Source organism: Dendropsophus ebraccatus, chromosome 12 (assembly GCF_027789765.1).
Source record: "Dendropsophus ebraccatus isolate aDenEbr1 chromosome 12, aDenEbr1.pat, whole genome shotgun sequence".
NCBI classification, from domain to species: domain Eukaryota; kingdom Metazoa; phylum Chordata; class Amphibia; order Anura; family Hylidae; genus Dendropsophus; species Dendropsophus ebraccatus.
Window position 1 is genome coordinate 91,564,513 of NC_091465.1, and position 22,355 is coordinate 91,586,867.

At 49.0% G+C, this 22,355-nt stretch overlaps 1 protein-coding gene across 1 annotated transcript; it reads left to right on the forward strand.

Moving 5' to 3' along the window:
* The first annotated feature begins 4,004 nt into the window (after positions 1-4,004).
* Positions 4,005-21,511, forward strand: HCST (hematopoietic cell signal transducer). The gene is made up of 4 exons (XM_069947635.1): positions 4,005-4,159; positions 15,583-15,606; positions 20,245-20,385; positions 21,092-21,511. The coding sequence occupies exons 1-4, from the start codon at positions 4,105-4,107 to the stop codon at positions 21,130-21,132; spliced, it is 261 nt and encodes an 86-aa protein (XP_069803736.1). The 5' UTR covers positions 4,005-4,104; the 3' UTR covers positions 21,133-21,511.
* The last annotated feature ends 844 nt before the right edge of the window (positions 21,512-22,355 follow it).

Consider the following 22,355-nt stretch of genomic DNA (forward strand, 5'->3'; position numbering starts at 1 on the left):
CTGTTGCTGCTGCGCTTCCCAAATCGGCAGTCACCAGCCCCGCACCGCTATTCCACCCTAGCAATGCGCGGTGGGGGAACTATGATTTTCGGTCTGGCCCTAAATGAACGATCAGCCGATCACACGATCGTCACCTGATCGCTCTCTCTATTTCACCGAATGGGGCCGATTCAGCCGATTCTCGCTCCTGTGGAATACGGCCCTTAGTTAGATAGCATTTCCCTCTCCATAGACAGCAATACTTGGGTTTGGGAAATCTGGGCGACCTCCATTATTTTATTATTCACACTCAGGGCCCTAAAGTCCATTTTGTCAGTTTTTTTTGCTGAATAATAGTATAAAAAAGTCTCCTCATCTGTCATACACATCAATCTATCATACAGAGGAGATGCTTAGTCAAAAGTTCATTTTTTGTCAGTTTTGAGGGTAAAATACCGTTCAAATATACTGTGTGTTATTGTCATACAGATATATATATATATATATATACCGTGTGTTATTGTCATATATATATATATACCGTGTGTTATTGTCATATATATATATATACCGTGTGTTATTGTCATATATATATATATACCGTGTGTTATTGTCACATAGATATATATATACCGTGTGTTATTGTCATATATATATATATATACCGTGTGTTATTGTCACATAGATATATATATACCGTGTGTTATTGTCACATAGATATATATATACCGTGTGTTATTGTCATACAGATATATATATATATACCGTGTGTTATTGTCATACAGATATATATATACCGTGTGTTATTGTCATATATATATATACCGTGTGTTATTGTCATACAGATATATATATATATACCGTGTGTTATTGTCATACAGATATATATATACCGTGTGTTATTGTCATATATATATATATATATATATACCGTGTGTTATTGTCATATATATATATATATATATATACCGTGTGTTATTGTCATATATATATATATATATACCGTGTGTTATTGTCATACAGATATATATATACCGTGTGTTATTGTCATATATATATATATATACCGTGTGTTATTGTCATACAGATATATATATATACCGTGTGTTATTGTCATACAGATATATATATAGATATATATATACCGTGTGTTATTGTCATACAGATATATATATACCGTGTGTTATTGTCATACAGATATATATATATATACCGTGTGTTATTGTCATACAGATATATGATCACTTTCTTTCGATTAGACAATATTAGATTTCCTATTTGGAATAGTATACTGATGATAGAGGAAAACTTTAGAATATAACTTTTATTTATTTATCAGCAGATTATTCTTTTACTTATACAGCGACCATCACCAGAACACCGCACATAAATTCATCTGATAGTTCATATTGTCTTTTTAATAATCGTATTGCACTTCTCACATTATCTTTGCACTTTTCCCGCAATTATTAATGTGCATAGCAATTATAAAGTGATTAAATCATGATGAGCGGAATGCTGAGGGTTCCCTGCTGACACCCGCGCTGTGAGACAGGGTTCCTAGGCTCTTAGCAACTTTGCTCTATCCGGATCAGTTCCTAGCTCACTGCTGTCTGTGGATACTGTCCTGCTCTGTGACTCCCCTAGTCCACGGCGTGGGTTGAGGTTGTCTCTGACTTGTCCTCTTCTGTAAGGACTTTAACACTGCATAGTGCTGCGTAGAGTAAACTCAGAAGAAACTTAGCTGTGTCTTGTCTTGCTTCCTACCCATACCGGGATCTGACTAAAACTGACCTACTCTTCCTCCCTCCCATGTGACTTCCTTCCTCAGCGTATCTAAGGTGCGCTGTGAGTGGGTGAAGAATGTAGTAGAAGAAGTAAAGAGAGGTGATAAGAGAGAGGAAGAAAAGATACCCATAGGTTCACAGATCCATGTGACACACAAATAAACAATAACCCTTTACACACTTCAGCCGTGCAGCATCTAAGTACACATACTTAAAGGGGCAGTGCAGCAGTAAGCAATTATTCACTAAATAACACACAATACAAAGTTATACAACTTTGAAATGTATGTTATGTTAGTGAATGGCCCCCTTCCCCATGTTCCCCCCCCCACCCCAAAAGTGTAGTGCTCTATACTCACCTGATTCGTGCCGACCCCCATCCGCCATCTTGTAACAATGATGTCATCTTCGGGCGGCCGGCCGAACCACTCCAACCGTCCCTCGTGCCAGCCGCCCTCTGCCGCACCATCAGCTGCTAAGCCGCGATTGGCTGAGCATAACTGTGCCCCACACAAACAAATATCCTGATAAGCCCCGCCCCCTTGCCACAGGTGGGGTACTCTGGCAGAGTTCAGGGGGGCTGTACATCAGTAATATTGGGGCCATCACCCACCTCTGCAGACAGCCTGCCCCCAGCATCAGCCTGTCCTGCACTGACAGCAATCACCTCAGCCTGTCCTGCACTGACTGCTCAGTGGGGGTGCAGTGTGAATGTAGGAGCGGGAAGCTGGGGGTCTGTGGGGAGTGTGACACCTGCTGCCTCCCTAACATAGCAGAGATCACCAGAGCCTCATGGGAATACCATGTATAATCAATCTGCGCACTGTTATCTGCTATCACTGCCGTACACTACCTATACCGGCCCCGCCCTACACTACATATACCAGCCCCGCCCTACACTACATATACCAGCCCCGCCCTACACTACATATACCAGCCCCGCCCTAAACTACATATGGGTTTGGGGGGGATGAATTACATGGGTGGGTACTCTGGCAGAATGCAAAGGGGCTGTATATAGTTATTAACTCTTATTGCCAGTTAGAGGTCACCCAGTTTTCCCAGAACCCTAAAGCCAGTATAATAGAGGTCACCCAGCATTCCCAGCACCCGAAAGCCAGTATAATAGAGGTCACCCAGCTTTCCCAGCACCAGAATGCCAGTATAATAGAGGTCACCCAGCTTTCCCAGCATCTTTTACTAAGTATAATGAAGGTCACCCAGCTTTCCCAGCACCCTAAAGCCAGTATAATAGGTCACCTAGCTTTCCCAGCAACTTTTACTAAGTATAATGGAGGTCACCCTATCATCCTTGTGCTGCCTGATAGATATTAGACAGATATGTGATAGAAGGTAGATAGATAATTCCCATCATCTCCTGCCATATGAAGGCTAGCAGGGCATGCTGGGAGCTGTAGTTATGGAGAGGCACAGGTTGGAGAACCCTGGAGTATATAAAGAGGTATCCCAGCTAATTGTCATCACAGATCGCCCATCATCCATCACAGATCGCCCATCATCCATCACCTGATCCCCCACCTCAGCGGGCGCACAGGATATCCACACAAGTTAGGGCTCCTTTTAAAGGGGAACACCTGGGCTTTTTATTTGTGGAATTTCATTTTTTTGGTCTCTTAAATTATAGTTGCACTTTAAGCCAAAGACAGGAATGAATATAAAAGAGGAGAAATCTCAGTCTTTCTATAGAACTCGAACCTTGTCGATCCTTCTGCATTTGATTCCCGATGGGGAAGGAGGAGACCGCCATATTACCTAGGCTGTGTCCCAGAATTCCAGGCGGTTCCCGGACCGGGGAGCATCAGGAATCTAATGCAGGATGGACAAGGCTGAAGTTCTATAGAACCTAAGATGTTCCATCATCTCTATGACCTGATCTCTGTTTATAGTCTGTTCCTGGCTTTGGCTTCAAAGATCTGTCAGATAAATCTGTCTGTGTAAACGCACCATTAGGGAAATACATAGTGCTAGAGAAGAGCGCCCCTGTAGCCCTGACTTTCCTCTCTTGGTACCATCACTTTAAGCTCTAATTTGGCCCCAGCCCTTTAAGAGCCCCTTTTGATGCTGTCCCTTTAAGAGCGAATTTGGTAACCGCCCCTTTAAGAGCGAATCTCCCCGATGCCGTCATTCACTCCCGTAGAATCATCCACCTACTAGAAGACGACAGCAGTCTGCTCAGTGATGTCACCCACAGAGGAAGTTCCACCGTCCCCACAGCGAGCGAAGAGTCCGCCTCCTCATTGGCCACAGAGGGGAAGAGCGCCACATCCTGTCCTGTGAGGGTAACGGGGGGAGCGGAGAGAGCGCAGCACAGGAGGCAATGATGGAGACCCTGCATGTCATCGTGTGCGCGCTCCTCTTCTGGCTCCCTGGGGGTAAGGAGAATTTTACTACCTGCAGTCCTATGTAACAGCACAGATAACACAGTGATATCTCCGAGTACAGATATTGTAGTAGATGTCACCTGCAGTCCTATGTAACACCACAGATAACACAGTGATAGCTCTGAGTACAGATAATGTAGTAGTCACCTGCAGTCCTATGTAACACCACAGATAACACAGTGATAGCTCTGAGTACAGATAATGTAGTAGTCACCTGCAGTCCTATGTAACAGCACAGATAACACAGTGATATCTCTGAGTACAGATAATTTAGTAGTCACCTGCAGTCCTATGTAACAGCACAGATAACACAGTGATATCTCTGAGTACAGATAATGTAGTAGTCACCTGCAGTCCTATGTAACACCACAGATAACACAGTGATATCTCTGAATACAGATAATGTAGTAGTCACCTGCAGTCCTATGTAACAGCACAGATAACACAGTGATATCTCTGAGTACAGATAATGTAGTAGCTGTCACCTGCAGTCCTATGTAACAGCACAGATAACACAGTGATATCTCTGAGTACAGATAATGTAGTAGATGTCACCTGCAGTCCTATGTAACAGCACAGATAACACAGTGATATCTCTGAGTACAGATAATGTAGTAGATGTCACCTGCAGTCCTATGTAACACCACATAACACAGTGATATCTCTGAGGACAGATAATGTAGTAGTCACCTGCAGTCCTATGTAACAGCAGAGATAACACAGTGATATCTCTGAGGACAGATAATGTAGTAGTCACCTGCAGTCCTATGTAACACCACAGATAACACAGTGATATCTCTGAGTACAGATAATGTAGTAGCTGTCACCTGCAGTCCTATGTAACACCACAGATAACACAGTGATATCTCCGAGTACAGATAATGTAGTAGATGTCACCTGCAGTCCTATGTAACAGCAGAGATAACACAGTGATATCTCTGAGTACAGATAATGTAGTAGATGTCACCTGCAGTCCTATGTAACACCACAGATAACACAGTGATATCTCTGAGTACAGATAATGTAGTAGACGTCACCTGCAGTCCTATGTAACACCACAGATAACACAGTGATATCTCCGAGTACAGATAATGTAGTAGCTGTCACCTGCAGTCCTATGTAACCCCTACAGATAACACAGTGATAGCTCTGAGTACAGATAATGTAGTAGTCACCTGCAGTCCTATGTAACACCACAGATAACACAGTGATAGCTCTGAGTACAGATAATGTAGTAGTCACCTGCAGTCCTATGTAACAGCACAGATAACACAGTGATATCTCTGAGTACAGATAATGTAGTAGTCACCTGCAGTCCTATGTAACACCACAGATAATATAGTAGTCACCTGCAGTCCTATGTAACACCATGTTACCTCCCCCAGGGTCTGTGCAGTGTATTCGGAGTCTGATGTGATATTACCGCCATCTTGTGGCCTGTACAGCTGCCGGTGAATGTGCGGCATTACACTACAGCGTTGGGTTTTGTGGGGGCAGTCTCCTGTGCGGTGGGGGGGGGCGTTAGTTTGGGGGGAGGCGTTGGTTTGGCTGGGGGGGGGCGTTGGTTTGGGGGGGTCAGTCTCCTGTGCGGGGGGGGGGGGGGGAGTCTCCTGTGCGGGGGGGTCAATCTCCTGTGCGGGGGGGGGGGGGGTCAGTCTCCTGTGCGGGGGGGGGGGGGGCGTTGGTTTGGGGGGGTCAGTCTCCTGTGCGGGGGGGTCAATCTCCTGTGCGGGGGGGGGGGGGGCGTTGGTTTGGGGGGGTCAGTCTCCTGTGCGGGGGGGGGGGCTTTGGTTTGGGGGGGGGCTTTGGTTTGGGGGGGGGGCAGTCTCCTGTGCGGGGGGGGGGCAGTCTCCTGTGCGGGGGGGGGGCGTTGGTTTTTGGGGGGGGTCAGTCTCCTGTGCGGGGGGGGCCTTGGTTTGGGGGGTCAGTCTCCTGTGCGGGGGGGGGGGCGTTGGTTTGGGGGGGTCAGTCTCCTGTGCGGGGGGGGGCTTGGTTTGGGGGGGTCAGTCTCCTGTGCGGGGGGGGCGTTGGTTTGGGGGGGTCAGTCTCCTGTGCGGGGGGGGCCTTGGTTTGGGGGGGTCAGTCTCCTGTGTGGGGGAGGGGTCAGTCTCCTGTGCGGGGGGGGGGGTCAGTCTCCTGTGCGGGGGGGGGGCCTTGGTTTGGGGGGGTCAGTCTCCTGTGCGGGGGGGGGGGGGGGGTCAGTCTCCTGTGCGGGGGGGGGGGGCGTTGGTTTGGGGGGGTCAGTCTCCTGTGCGGGGGGGGTCAATCTCCTGTGCGGGGGGGGGGGCGTTGGTTTGGGGGGTCAGTCTCCTGTGCGGGGGGGGGGGCTTTGGTTTGGGGGGGGGCAGTCTCCTGTGCGGGGGGGGGCAGTCTCCTGTGCGGGGGGGGGGGGCGTTGGTTTGGGGGGGTCAGTCTCCTGTGCGGGGGGGGGCCTTGGTTTGGGGGGGTCAGTCTCCTGTGCGGGGGGGGGGGGCGTTTGTTTGGGGGGGTCAGTCTCCTGTGCGGGGGGGGGCCTTGGTTTGGGGGGGTCAGTCTCCTGTGCGGGGGGGGGCGTTGGTTTGGGGGGGTCAGTCTCCTGTGCGGGGTGCTGACAGTCTTCAGGATACACTCTGCACCTCAGGAGTCTCTCACCCTCACACATTCCTCCTCCTCCTCCTGCTCCTCTTCTTCCTCCCCCACAGACATTGTACATTGTGATTTTCTATGCAGCTTCATGTGACCTACAGCGCCCTGTCCTGTATCTAAGCCCTGAGAGCTGGGTATCTAAGCCCTGAGATCTGGGTATCTAAGCCTGTCCTATGTAATCCAGTTGCAGGGATTCATGCACAGTGTTGTCATCCTCTATGTGAGCTCGGATACACTGCGGTGATACATGAGGGACTGTCACTTCCTGGGGGGTATAACCGCAGGTTTCCTGTCAGTATGGGGGGGGACTGTAATAACCATACTGAGCTATTATATAGAGCAGACCCTGCTACATAGGGCCTACTGTCTGCTGAGCTGTGTATCTAAGCTCACCATGTGTGATACATACTGTCTGCTAAGCTGTGTATCTAAGCTTACTATGTGTGATACATACTGTCTGCTGAGCTGTGTATCTAAGCTCACCATGTGTGATACATACTGTCTGCTAAGCTGTGTATCTAAGCTTACTATGTGTGATACATACTGTCTGCTGAGCTGTGTATCTAAGCTTACTATGTGTGATACTGTCTGTTGAGCAAGATTGCAGTCAGTTTTTTATTGAATTATTATAAGCGGTGATGGAATAATGTAGATACTATAGAGACTGTAGAGACAATAGAGGCCATCGAGCCCTGGGGAGCACTCCTTCAGAACCAGCTTCAGGGCCTCCTCCAGTTCCTCCGCCCTCCTGCGCCTACTCCAGCTGCTCCTCCGCCCTCCCGCGCCTACTCCTCCAGCTCCTCCGCCCTCCCGCGCCTACTCCAGCTGCTCCTCCGCCCTCCCGCGCCTACTCCAGCTGCTCCTCCGCCCTCCCGCGCCTACTCCAGCTGCTCCTCCGCCCTCTCGCGCCTACTCCAGCTGCTCCTCCACCCTCCCGCGCCTCCTCCAGCTCCTCCGCCCTCCCGCGCCTACTCCAGCTGCTCCTCCGCCCTCGTGGGCCTCCTCCGGCTCCTCCGCCCTCCCGCGCCTACTCCAGCTGCTCCTCCGCCCTCCCGCGCCTACTCCAGCTGCTCCTCCGCCCTCCCGCGCCTACTCCAGCTGCTCCTCCGCCCTCCCGCGCCTACTCCAGCTGCTCCTCCACCCTCCCGCGCCTCCTCCAGCTCCTCCGCCCTCCCGCGCCTACTCCAGCTGCTCCTCCGCCCTCGTGGGCCTCCTCCGGCTCCTCCGCCCTCCCGCGCCTACTCCGGCTGCTCCTCCGCCCTCCCGCGCCTACTCCAGCTGCTCCTCCGCCCTCCCGCGCCTACTCCAGCTGCTCCTCCGCCCTCCCGCGCCTACTCCTCCGGCTCCTCCGCCCCCCCCGACCTACTCCAGCTGCTCCTCCGCCCTCCCGCACCTACTCCGGCTCCAGCTCCACCGCCCTCGTGGGCCTCCTCCGGCTCCTCCTCCCTCCCGCACCTACTCCGGCTCCAGCTCCACCGCCCTCGTGGGCCTCCTCCGGCTCCTCCGCCCTCCCGCGCCTACTCCGGCTGCTCCTCCGCCCTCCCGCGCCTACTCCGGCTGCTCCTCCGCCCTCCCGCGCCTACTCCGGCTGCTCCTCCGCCCTCCCGCGCCTACTACGGCTGCTCCTCCGCCCTCCCGCGCCTACTCCGCTCCTCCGGCTCCTTCACCCTCCAAGCCCGTGTGCGCTCAGGAAGAGAAAGATCAGCATCCTCCTCTTTGGTGGTAATATAGATAGATAATAAGATAATTTAAAAGAATAAGGATCTCTATGGACGGACACGTCAGTAATCGGTCAGATAACAGTAGTTACTCACCGATAATAGTACATGACAGCGCCACCAGAGAGGGACTCCGCCCCCAGGGAGAGATAAAAGGGCGGGCCCTCCTCAGCCATCCTCAGTGGACGGGCCCTCCTCTGCCATCCTCAGTGGGCGGGCCCTCCTCTGCCATCCTCAGTGGGCGGGCCCTCCTCTGCCATCCTCAGTGGCCGGGCCCTCCACCGCCATGTATTCGGGGTAACATCATTACCGGTGAGTAGCTACTGTTTTCCTGTTTGACATGACAGCACCACAGAGAGAGTACCAGAGATGGACTTAGGGGGGACCACCGCTTGTAAGACCTTACACCCAAAAGATAGACTAGAAGAGTCTGAAAGGTCCAACCGATAGTGTGTGAAGAAGACCAGAGCGCTGCCTTGCAGATGTGGTCAAGAGGAGTATGGCTTCTCTCCACCCAGGACATGGCAACGGCCCTGGTAGAAGGAGAGACAGTGGAGGAGACAGGCCAGAGGAGGAATAGCACAGAGGAGGAATAGCACAGAGGAGGAATAGCACAGAGGAGGAATAGCACAGAGGAGGAATAGCACAGAGGAAGAATAGCACAGAGGAGGAATAGCACAGAGGAGGAATAGCACAGAGGAGGAATAGCACAGAGGAGGAATAGCACAGACAAATCACCTGCCTGCCCCATCTAGCTAAGGGACCTCTCGATACCTTACTGCCTTTCTTTGCCCTGAAAACTGAATAAATAAGGATCTGTCCTCTGTAAGACTCGGGGTCTCGGACAGATGGGTCAGCGCTGCTCTCCTAAGATGGCAGAACTATGTCCGGAGATCTGTGGAAATTAGAAAGTAGCTCAGGTAGAAAGGATCCAGCATAAAAATGATCCCATCTGAGAGAATCTTCGTCTAAGGCTCCGCTGAAGAAAGGTCAACCAACTCGCTAACCCGTCTAGCTGACGTGAGGGCAACTAACAGGACTGGTTTAAGGGTCCGGATCTTCAAAGTTGCTGCCTTAATTGGTTCAGACGGAGCTCCGCTTAAAGCCCTGAGCCCTGTACTCAAATCCCACTCTTTAGGAAAGAGTTTTGTGGTGGCCCCAAAAACCTAATAATCCAAGATGTCTAACTAAAGGCTGGTTCCATCGAGCTCCGAAGGCGGACACATGCACCTTCAGCGCAGCCGGCTTGAGGCCCTTTTCTAGACCGTTTTGCAAGAATTCTAAAATCTGGGCTAGATTAGGACCACCAAAACTAACCGTGGTAGGTCCTACAAATTAACGGCGGCCAGCCAGACACGGAAGTAGCTTTTACCTGTTATGGGCTTCCTGCTTTTCTGTAGGGTCGTGATTACTACATCTGAAAGACCCTTTAAGGATTAGCCTCTCAAGTGCCAAGCCGGTCAGGTGCAGCTGTCTGAGGGCGGCCGATGGGACCCTGCAGGAGAAGGACCGGATGATCGGGCAGAACCCAAGAGTCTCTTACTGACAGGTCCCCGAGACAGGAGAACCAAGCCCTGCGAGGCCAGAATGGAGCTATCAGGATTAGATGGACCTTCTCCTGTCTGATTTTCTTGATCACCCCGGGGGTATTAGTGCAAATGGAGGAAAGGCAAACATCAGACCGTCCGACCATCCGACCATACCTGGGCTAGAGCATCCATTGCTAGTGGTCGGTCCGCAGGACAGGGAGAAGGACCGACTGACTTGGTGATTGGTTCTTGTGGCACAGAGATGAGTGGTAGTCCCCACAGATCTACAATCCTTCTGGATACCTCTGGATTTAATTGCCACTCACCCTGGTGCAGATCAGGAAATGTAGAGTTCCTTTGAGATGAACAGTTGTGAGGCTCAATAGGTTTTATTCTGCAAATAGAAAAATCTTTTTAAGCTAAATCTAAGGCTACTATTACACGGTCCTATCTGGCCGATTATCGGGCCGTGTAATAAACACAACAATCAGCCGATGACAATGATCATCGGCTGATCGCTGATATAGGTTCTGACTTATAATTGTCGGGCACTTACCACGCACCGCTACGTGTAATAGCAGTGCACGGCCGGCGGCTGACGATATGCAAAGTGCATACATCCCCTGTCCAGGCTGCAGGGCTCCCCTTGCGGTCCGCTTCTCCCCGGGTCCTGCACGCTGCAGCTTCAGAGTGGCCTGTCTTAGCTGACAGGCCACTGAGCCAATCACAGGCCGGGACCGAAGTGAACAGTGATTGGCTGAGCGGCCTGTCAGCTCAGACAGGCCACTCTGGAGCTGCAGCGCGCAGGACCCGGGGAGAAGCGGACCGCAAGAGGAGCCCTGCACCCTGGACAGGGGATGTATGAAGTTTAAGCAAGGGCTGCAAGGACATCGGTAACGATGTCCCTGCAGCCCTTGTTAAACGATTATCGGGCCGTGTAATAGGCCCAGTAAACGAGCGCCGATCTAGCAGATCGGTCTGTGTAATAGGACCCTAACAGTGGGGGGCTTCTGGTCGTACCCTGTCTGTTGAGAATTGCTACCATAGTGGAGTTATCGGACATGATCTTTACATCTGGATCTCCAATATGCACAGGAGCAGCATGCAGGGCTTCTAACAGCTGAAAACTCGGACCACTTGTCTCAAAGTCTCATCCCAGACCCCCTGAAAATTGAGATCATCCAAGTGGGCCCCCCCAACCTCTAGGACTAGCCACCGTTGTAAGGACTATAGGGACTAAAGCTACCCAGCTAAGCCCCGCAGGGAGGTGACTACTGTCTAAGCACCAAGAGAGGCGTCTAAAGTTTGGCAAGAGCTAAGAATCTGCTTATCTAATCCCGGAGGAGAACTCGTATTTATTCAGTAACTCTGACTGTAGAGGCCTAGAATGGATCTGGGCCCAGGGAACTGCAGGTATGGAAGCTGTACGCCAGCCTATTGAAGACATACCTCTCCTGATTGGAGCCTAAGGCTTTTGAGAGACCGCCATCACTGCCGATTTTCTTTGACATGCAGAGTTCAGAATAATTCCCAGAAACTTCTTTTGCCGAGCTGGATAGAAAGAAGATTTCTCATAATTCACAATCCAACTGAGCTTTTTCAGTATGGCGGAGTTCCATCTATGAGTAACTTCTGCTCAGAACCAGCAACCAACAAAAAATCGTCCAAGTAGGGAATGAGCAGACCTTGTCCTTCTCCTATATGGGCTGCCATTTCTGCCACCATTTGTGGGAAGACTCCGGAAGCAATAGCGATGCAAATGGAAGGGACGGAAATGGCAGCAGTAAAAGCTTCTTGTCTATCCAAATGGCAATCCTCAGGAATTTGTGAAAGTCGGGGGGAATGGGCACATCCAGGTAAGCGTCTTTTAAGTCTATTGAGACCATTTTGTAAGGAGATTTATGGTCTCCATTTTGAACTTTTGATATCTTAAATATCTGTTCAGGGGCTTTAGATTTATGATAATCCGGTAAGACTGAGTAAAAGATTTGAGTAAAACCCTAGACCTATGTGGGACAGGAACCGGCACATTTTTGTCTATTAGAGAGAGGACTTCTATCTCTAAGGATTTTTGCCCCTCTCCCCCAAGTGAATTTTTGTGACCATAAAACAGGTGGGTGACAGGAAAACAAAACCGACACTTAGGCCATCTTGAACATACTGAAGAACCCAGGAGCTTCCACAGATCTTTTCCCACTCCTGAAAGAACTGGCGCAGCCTCCCCCCCCTCGTTCCCTGGCATCACTGGGAGGAAGATTTTTTGTTACCATCAGATTTGTTGGGAAAGAGGAACCCCTTCGACTTGTTGGTTCCCCTACCCCCCCCGTTGATGTGTCTGAGCCTCTTTTGCAAAAACTTCTTCTACTCTGGCCTCAAAAGGACCGATACGGTCTAAACTGGGAAGGAGGGAAAAACCTTCTTTTTATCCCCAGCTTTCTCCAATAACACAGGCCCAAAGAGGAAATTTCCCTCACAGGTTATGGCACAAAGTTTGGCTTTAGCAGCTGCATCACCCGCCCAGATAGCGCACCCGGCTGAGTATGAAAGGGCTACTGACCTGGCTGGAAATCTCAAAGCATCAACAGATGAATCAGCCAGAAAAGCCGCTGATTTTCCAGGAGCGGCAGAGAAGCCAGAAGGTTTCCTGCAGAATCCTTAAACCCATCCTCTAAAGTGGATAACCAGAGGGTGGTATTACACGGGCCGATGGGGGCCCGATAATACCTGTAAACGAGCGACGATCTGCTAGATCGTTGCCCGTTTACTTGGCCTATTACACGGGCCGATAATCGTTAAGCAAGGGCTGCAGGGACATCGTTACCGATGTCCTTGCAGCCTTTGTTTAAACTGTATACATACCTAATCCATGGTCCAGGGTTCCTCTTCTTCTTAACTTCTCCCCGGGTCCACGCACTTCAGCTTCACAGCGGCTTGTCTCTGCTGACAGGCCGCTCGGCCAATCACTGGCTGCGGCGGTTCCGGCCTGTGATTGGCCGAGGGGCCTGTCAGCTGACACAGGCCGATGAGAAGCCGGAGCGCCCGGGACCCGGTAAGAAGCTCTGAGGAAGAGGAACCCTGGACCATGGACTGGGTATGTATTCTTCTTTGCTAATCGTCAGCGTCGGCCGCGCACCGCTATTACACGTAGCGGTGCACGGTCGGCGCCCGACGATTATAGGTCTGAACTTATATCAACGATCAGCCGATGACAACGCTCATCGGCTGATCGTTGTCTTTAGTACACGGAACGATAATCGGCCGAATCGGGTCGATTCGGCAGATTATCGTTCCGTGTAATAGTACCCTAAGATAGATCTTGCCGCACAGGTGCCAGCCAGGTTGGGTTTAAAAGGAACCAGTGGCGGCTTCCCAAGATCTTCTAAGAAAACCTTCCGCCTGGGGGGTCTTTTAAAAACCCCAAATGCTCAAAAGGCAAGGAAGATTTTTTAGACACTTTAGCGATGGAAACATCAATCTTAGGAGGACGATGCCAGGAGGGATTGTCAGTGGCATTAAATGGGCACTTCCTTTTTACCGCTCTGGGAATTAAATTCTATCAGGTTTAGCCCATTCTTTTAGGATCTGGGAAGAGACGTTCTTATGCACCGGGAACACCCGTCCGTTTTTCTTAACGTCCAAACATTATATCCTGAACCGACTTCAGTTCCTTCTGATCTTCCAACTTCATGGTGGAACGGACTTCTTTAACCAAAGAGTCCACTTCATCCAACCCAAATAAGACTTTCCCACAAAGAGAAACGGAGAACTCCGGACCAGCAGCCCCACAGGATATGGTTTCCAGCATAGAGATGGTGCAGACCACGCGAGCATCCCCCGGCAAACCGATCCGCGGGAGCCCCAGGGAGAGGGGGAGCTCCAGCCCTTAAAGGATATAACCACAGGACAAACTCCGTCCCGCTCCAGATCTCCCATCAGGAACAGGAGACCACTGATGATGGAGAGGAGGCCCCACTCTTTTGTCTCTCCAGGTTTCCTGTCCCTGGGGGCGGAGTCCCTCTCTCTGGTGGTGCTGTCATGTCGAAGGGGAAAATCTGTCCGTGTAATAGGGCCCTTAGTTTGTTAGATAGTATCCCACATCTGCCAGGGATGGATCCATAAGAGCATTGCCCATGTCAGGCTGAGTAGCAGGAGGATACTCACCTCAAGTCAGATAAGTCCGCCATTGTGGTGCGGGAACAGGGTAACCGAGAGGATGTCCATGCAGCCGAATATCATTACAGGAACCCCCCAGGATCCATGCCGGAGGCTCAGGAACCAATGGCATAAAATTATAAAGGGATCTCAGCACACTGGGAGTAAGGGGGATATAGACAGCAATGGTGACTGGGGGGGAGGGGGATATAGATAGCAATAGTGACTGGGGGGGAGGGGGATAAAGACAGCAATAGTGACTGGGGGGGAGGGGGATATAGACAGCAATGGTGACTGGGGGGGAGGGGGATATAGACAGCAATAGTGACTGGGGGGGAGGGGGATATAGACAGCAATAGTGACTGGGGGGGGGGAGGGGGATATAGACAGCAATAGTGACATCTGACATGATGGACCCCACAGTATAGACAAACCTGTCCTCCGCATCTATTACGGATTTCAGTTCAGTAATATTCCGGTGTACAAGTATGCTCACCCCCGGCATGTGTTGGGAAAGTAGCATGGTAGGCATTGTCCCCCTCATCTTAGTCAGTCAAGATGGTGCCGATCTTGTGGCCGGAGGGGGCAACTAGAATGGAGAGAAGGAGAATCCAACTAGAATGGAGAGAAGGAGAATCCAACTAGAATGGAGAGAAGGAGAATCCTCATGTGATCATCACAGTCCCCCATCCATCACAATCAGTAAAATTAGTGCTGCAGCTGCTTCTGGCCGGACAGAGATGGTGAATCACTCAGGGGATTGGGGGATCCAGCCCCGCCTCCTGTGACATCACACCCCGCCCCCTGTCTGCATCATCAGCCTGTGCTCAGCAAACACACACCATGTGAGACAGAGGCATGGAGGATTTGTCTCCTAAGGTGGGAGAGCAGAGGGAACAGGAGACAATGTGGATTGGCAAAGAGGCCATTTTTCTTCACTTCCTGGATTTCTCTCAGCTACCAGTGTGGCAGAACCGCACAGATACGGTAATACATTATACAGACACATCTATATAACTTTTAATGTACTTTTAATAGAAAACAAGTTTTTCTTATCCGGCGTTCCCCTTTAGGATTCCAGGGAGCCTTCCCACTAAATGATTGACAGATATCCCTGTATAAGAGCAGACAATGTCTCCGCCTCCTGGACTCCCACAACATGGATATAAATCCTCTGCTGTAAACATATCTGCTACAGTATACATATAGATGATGGGCAGTAAGGCAGTGCATGCTGGGAGCATCCACAATAACTGTAAATGTATCCTAGACATAGTCATGGCAGCCAGACTGACAGCCTCCATGCTTTATACTGCAGGCTATATAATAGGTATCACAACAGTGTGGATGACGGCTGCAGAGTCCTGACCTTGTATCTCTTCTCTTTCAGGATTGGCCTCCACCCCGGAACAAGGTAAGTTACCTGCTGGAGGGAAGTATTGTCTGATGGTTGTCACCACTGTCTCCGTCATCATCATGTAATCTTTAATATCCTCTCTAATGTACTGTACCACTGTCCCCTCTAATGTACTGTACCACTGTCCTCTAATGTACTGTACCACTGTCCCCTCTAATGTACTGTACCACTGTCCTCTCTAATGTTCTGTACCACTGTCCTCTAATGTACTGTACCACTGTCCTCTCTAATGTACTGTACCACTGTCCTCTCTAATGTACTGTACCACCGTCCTCTAATGTACTGTACCACTGTCCTCTCTAATGTACTGTACCACTGTCCTCTAATGTACTGTACCACTGTCCTCTAATGTACTGTACCGCTGTCCTCTAATGTACTGTACCGCTGTCTCCTCTAATGTACTGTACCACTCTCCTCTAATGTACTGTACCGCTGTCTCCTCTAATGTTCTGTACCACTGTCTCCTCTAATGTACTGTACCACTGTCCTCTAATGTACTGTACCACTGTCCTCTCTAATGTACTGTACCTCTGTCCTCTCTAATGTACTGTACCACTGCCCTCTCTAATGTACTGTACCACTGTCCCCTCTAATGTACTGTACCACTGTCCCCTCTAATGTACTGTACCACTGTCCTCTCTAATGTACTGTACCACTGTCCTCTAATGTACTGTACCACTGTCCCCTCTAATGTACTGTGCCACTGTCCTCTAATGTACTGTACCACTGTCCCCTCTAATGTACTGTACCGCTGTCCTCTCTAATGTACTGTACCTCTGTCCTCTCTAATGTACTGTACCACTGTCCTCTAATATACTGTATCGCTGTCCTCTCTAATGTACTGTACCGCTGTCCTCTCTAATGTACTGTACCTCTGTCCTCTCTAATGTACTGTACCACCGTCCTCTGTAATGTACTGTACCACCGTCCTCTCTAATGTACTGTACCACTGTCCTCTAATATACTGTATCGCTGTCCTCTCTAATATACTGTACCTCTGTCCTCTAATGTACTGTACCACCGTCCTCTGTAATGTACTGTACCACCGTCCTCTCTAATGTACTGTACCACTGTCCTCTAATATACTGTATCGCTGTCCTCTCTAATGTCCTGTACCGCTGTCCTCTCTAATGTACTGTACCACTGTCCTCTCTAATGTACTGTACCACTGTCCCCTCTATTGTACTGTACCACTGTCCCCTCTAATGTACTGTACCACTGTCCTCTAATGTACTGTACCACTGTCCTCTCTAATGTACTGTACCGCTGTCCTCTCTAATGTACTGTACCACTGTCCTCTAATGTACTGTACCACTGTCCTCTCTAATGTACTGTACCGCTGTCCTCTCTAATGTACTGTACCACTGTCCTCTCTAATGTACTGTACCACTGTCCTTCCCTAATGTATTGTACCACTGTCCCCTCTAATGTACTGTACCACTGTCCCCTCTAATGTACTGTACCACTGTCCTCTCTAATGTACTGTACCACTGTCCTCTAATGTACTGTACCACTGTCCTCTCTAATGTACTGTACCACTGTCTTCTAATGTACTGTACCACTGTCCCCTCTAATATGCTGTACCACTGTCCTCTCTAATCTAATGTTACCGGAACAAGGTAAGTTACCTGCTGGAGGGAAGTATTGTCTGATGGTTGTCACCACTGTCTCCATCATCATCATCATGTAATCTTTAATATCCTCTCTAATGTACTGTACCACTGTCCTCTCTAATGTACTGTACCACCGTCCTCTCTAATGTACTGTACCACCGTCCTCTCTAATGTACTGTACCACTGTCCTCTAATGTACTGTACCACTGTCCTCTCTAATGTACTGTACCACTGTCCCCTCTAATGTACTGTACCACTGTCCCCTCTAATGTACTGTACCACTGGCCTCTCTAATGTACTGTACCACTGTCTTCTCTAATGTACTGTACTGCTGTTCTCTAATGTACTGTATCACTGTCCTCTCTAATGTACTGTACCACTGTCCTCTAATGTACTGTACCACTGTCCTCTCTAATGTACTGTACCACTGTCCCCTCTAATGTACTGTACCACTGTCCCCTCTAATGTACTGTACCACTGTCCTCTAATGTACTGTACCACTGTCCTCTCTAATGTACTGTACCACTTTCATCTCTAATGTACTGTACCACTGTCCTCTCTAATGTACTGTACCACTGTCCTCTAATGTACTGTACCACTGTCCTCTCTAATGTACTGTACTACTGTCCTCTCTAATGTACTGTACCACTGTCCCCTCTAATGTACTGTACCACTGTCCTCTCTAATGTACTGTACCACTGTCCCCTCTAATGTACTGTACCACTGTCCTCTAATGTACTGTACCACTGGCCTCTCTAATGTACTGTACCACTGTCTTCTCTAATGTACTGTACTGCTGTTCTCTAATGTACTGTATCACTGTCCTCTCTAATGTACTGTACCACTGTCCTCTAATGTACTGTACCACTGTCCTCTCTAATGTACTGTACCACTGTCCCCTCTAATGTACTGTACCACTGTCCTCTAATGTACTGTACCACTGTCCTCTCTAATGTACTGTACCACTGTCCCCTCTAATGTACTGTACCACTTTCATCTCTAATGTACTGTACCACTGTCCTCTCTAATGTACTGTACCACTGTCCTCTAATGTACTGTACCACTGTCCTCTCTAATGTACTGTACTACTGTCCTCTCTAATGTACTGTACCACTGTCCCCTCTAATGTACTGTACCACTGTCCTCTCTAATGTACTGTACCACTGTCCCCTCTAATGTACTGTACCACTGTCCTCTAATGTACTGTACCACTGTCCTCTCTAATGTACTGTACCACTGTCCCCTCTAATGTACTGTACCACTGTCCTCTCTAATGTACTGTACCACTGTCCTCTCTAATGTACTGTACCACTGTCCCCTCTAATGTACTGTACCACTTTCATCTCTAATGTACTGTACCACTGTCCTCTCTAATGTACTGTACCACTGTCCTCTAATGTACTGTACCACTGTCCTCTCTAATGTACTGTACTACTGTCCTCTCTAATGTACTGTACCACTGTCCCCTCTAATGTACTGTACCACTGTCCTCTCTAATGTACTGTACCACTGTCCCCTCTAATGTACTGTACCACTGTCCTCTAATGTACTGTACCACTGCCCCCTCTAATGTACTGTACCACTGTCCTCTAATGTACTGTACCACTGTCCTCTCTAATGTCCTGTACCGCTGTCCTCTCTAATGTACTGTACCACTGTCCCCTCTAATGTACTGTACCACTGTCCCCTCTAATGTACTGTACCACTGTCCTCTAATGTACTGTACCACTGTCCTCTCTAATGTACTGTACCACTGTCCTCTCTAATGTACTGTACCACTGTCCTCTCTAATGTACTGTACCACTGTCCTCTAATGTACTGTACCACTGTCCTCTCTAATGTACTGTACCACTGTCCTCTCTAATGTACTGTACCACTGTCCTCTCTAATGTACTGTACCGCTGTCCTCTCTAATGTACTGTACCGCTGTCCTCTCTAATGTACTGTACCACTGTCCTCTAATGTACTGTACCACTGTCCTCTCTAATGTACTGTACTACTGTCCCCTCTAATCTAATGTTACCGGAACAAGGTAAGTTACCTGCTGGAGGGAAGTATTGTCTGATGGTTGTCACCACTGTCTCCATCATCATCATCATGTAATCTTTAATATCCTCTCTAATGTACTGTACCACTGTCCTCTCTAATGTACTGTACCACTGTCCTCTCTAATGTACTGTACCACTGTCCTCTAATGTACTGTACCACTGTCCTCTCTAATGTACTGTACCACTGTCCTCTCTAATGTACTGTACCGCTGTCCTCTCTAATGTACTGTACCGCTGTCCTCTCTAATGTACTGTACCACTGTCCTCTCTAATGTACTGTACCACTGTCCTCTCTAATGTACTGTACTACTGTCCCCTCTAATCTAATGTTACCGGAACAAGGTAAGTTACCTGCTGGAGGGAAGTATTGTCTGATGGTTGTCACCACTGTCTCCATCATCATCATCATGTAATCTTTAATATCCTCTCTAATGTACTGTACCACTGTCCTCTCTAATGTACTGTACCACTGTCCCCTCTAATGTCCTATACCACTGTCCTCTAATGTACTGTACCACTGTCCCCTCTAATGTCCTATACCACTGTCCTCTAATGTACTGTACCACTGTGCTCTAATGTACTGTACCACTGTCCTCTAATGTACTGTACCACTGTCCGTTAATGTCCTGTACCACTGTCCCCTCTAATGTCCTGTACCACTGTCCCTATAAAGTTTAATGTATGGATTCCCCACTGATCTTTCCAACCAGACAGACCATTATTGTACATCGCTCCAAAAAAGACGCCCATACTGGCCAACTTGTGGGATTCTCAGTCTTTTCTGGGACCAATGTGTTAATAAAGCAGAAAGCCGCCAGTTCCACCATATGTTCCACCCTCTGGGGGCAGATATTCCTGTCTGAGTAGGTATAGGAGCACCCATTGTCTTCTTGGCCCTCTGGGGTGTCACCTACTGCGGGTCTGATCACCTGAGGGCCTGCTCATCATCCTCATCAACTCTTTGGGTCTTACAGGTGTAGCTTGCGGAGAGTGTTACCGGATTGATACCCCGACCCTGGTGGGAGTGGTGATTGGAGACATTGTCCTCACAGGAGTCATCATCCTGGTGGTTTATCACTGCACCAAGCAAAGCTTCCAGAGACGCCACAATGCCGGTGAGGGCCGTCTCTCTACCTTTGGGTTGGTTTCATCTTTGTGGTGCAAATCTTCAGGTGTTACCAGACTCAGAATGTATAAAGACTGAACAGAAATTTAACAAATTTTTGTGCAAGTTACAGAAAATGTGCCTTTGTCCATTTGAGATAAGTGGGCAAGGCTTAGATGAAGGGGCGTGGCCTCCATTTTCCTACATATTTCACATAACGTAGGTCAGGAACTGGTCACTAATATCTAAGTCGGGAGCAATGAGAGTCTATGGGGAGGACGCTGCTGCCTAACACTCTTCATACTGCACCAGGTCCTGGGACTGATACCTCGATGGGTTTGGGTTAGGGATGGTCCGAACCTGCGGAGGTTCAGGTTCGTATGAACCTGAACTCTCGGCAATGATTCCCACTGTCTGCCCGCTCCGTGGAGAGGGTGGATACAGCGGGAGGACCGCCTGGAAAACTGGGATACAGCCTATGGCTATGGCTGTATCCCAGTTTTCCAGGTGGTCCTCTGGCTGTATCCACCCTCTCCACGGAGCGGGCAGACAGTGGGAATCATTGCCGAGAGTTCAGGTTCATACGAACCCGAACCTCCGCAGGTTCGGACCATCCCTAGTTTGGGTATTAGATTAGACTTGGCTGTTCTGGTTGTGACCTCCATGTGGTTGTGCGGTGATGGACTGAATGACGGGTCTTTTCTTCTATCTTCCAGATGACAGGAAGGTCTATATGAATATGCCGATGAATAGATAGCAGGCCAGTCACCTCCACCCCTCCTCTGACTCCATCACAGCTCTGCTCCCCCCCATGGATTCCATCAGCTCCTCAGGATATTGGAACCAGCAGACCTCACCATGGACGAAACTCAGAGGTTACTGGGTCTTATAACCATTCTAAGGGTCGGTTCACATGTACAGGATCTGCAGCAGATATCAATGTAACTAACTGATGGAACACTGCATGAACCCTGTACGTGTGAATGGACCCTAATAAATCATGGGGACAACCCTTCCTCTCCTTCCACAAAATGATGAATGCGCCATGAGAAGGATTCTTGGGTCCCCCCCCCCCCTTCCCGGCAGGATGATCACAGCTTGAAGCTGGGATGATATTCTGCATTGACATTTCTTACTTTTATCTTTTAATATTTCTCTGTTCCTCTGAGCAAGTCATGAAGATGGTGGAGAATGAAGTCATCAGTGAAGATGGTGGAGAATGAAGTCATCAGTGAAGATGGTGGAGAATGAAGTCATCAGTTTAGATGGTGGAGAATGAAGTCATCAGTGAAGATGGTGGAGAATGAAGTCATCAGTGAAGATGGTGGAGAATGAAGTCATCAGTGAAGATGGTGGAGAATGAAGTCATCAGTGAAGATGGTGGAGAATGAAGTCATCAGTGAAAATGGTGGAGGATAATGTCATTGGTGAAGATGGTGGAGGATGAAGTCATCGGTGAAGATAAGGAGAATGAAGTCATCGGTGAAGATGGTGGAAAATGAAGTCATCGGTGAAGATGGTGTAGGATAATGTCATTGATGAAAATGGTGGAGGATGAAGTCATCGGTGAAGATGGTGGAGGATAAAGTCATCGTTGAAGATGGTGGAGGATAATGTAATCGGTGGAGATGGTGGAGGATAAAGTCATCGGTGAAGATGGTGGAGGATAATGTAATCGGTGAAGATGGTGGAGGATAATGTAATCGGTGAAGATGGTGGAGGATGAAGTCATCGGTGAAGATGGTGGAGAAGGAAGTCATCTGTGAAGATGAAGAGAATGAAGTCTTCTGTGAAGATGGTGGAGAATGAAATGGTTGGTGAAGATGGTGGAGAATGCAGTCATTGGTGAAGATAGTGGAGGATGAAGTCATCGGTGAAGATGGTGGAGGATGAAGTCATCGGTGAAGATGAAGAGAATGAAGTGGTCGGTAAAGATGGTGGAGGATGAAGTCATTGGTGAAGATGGTGGAGGATGAAGTC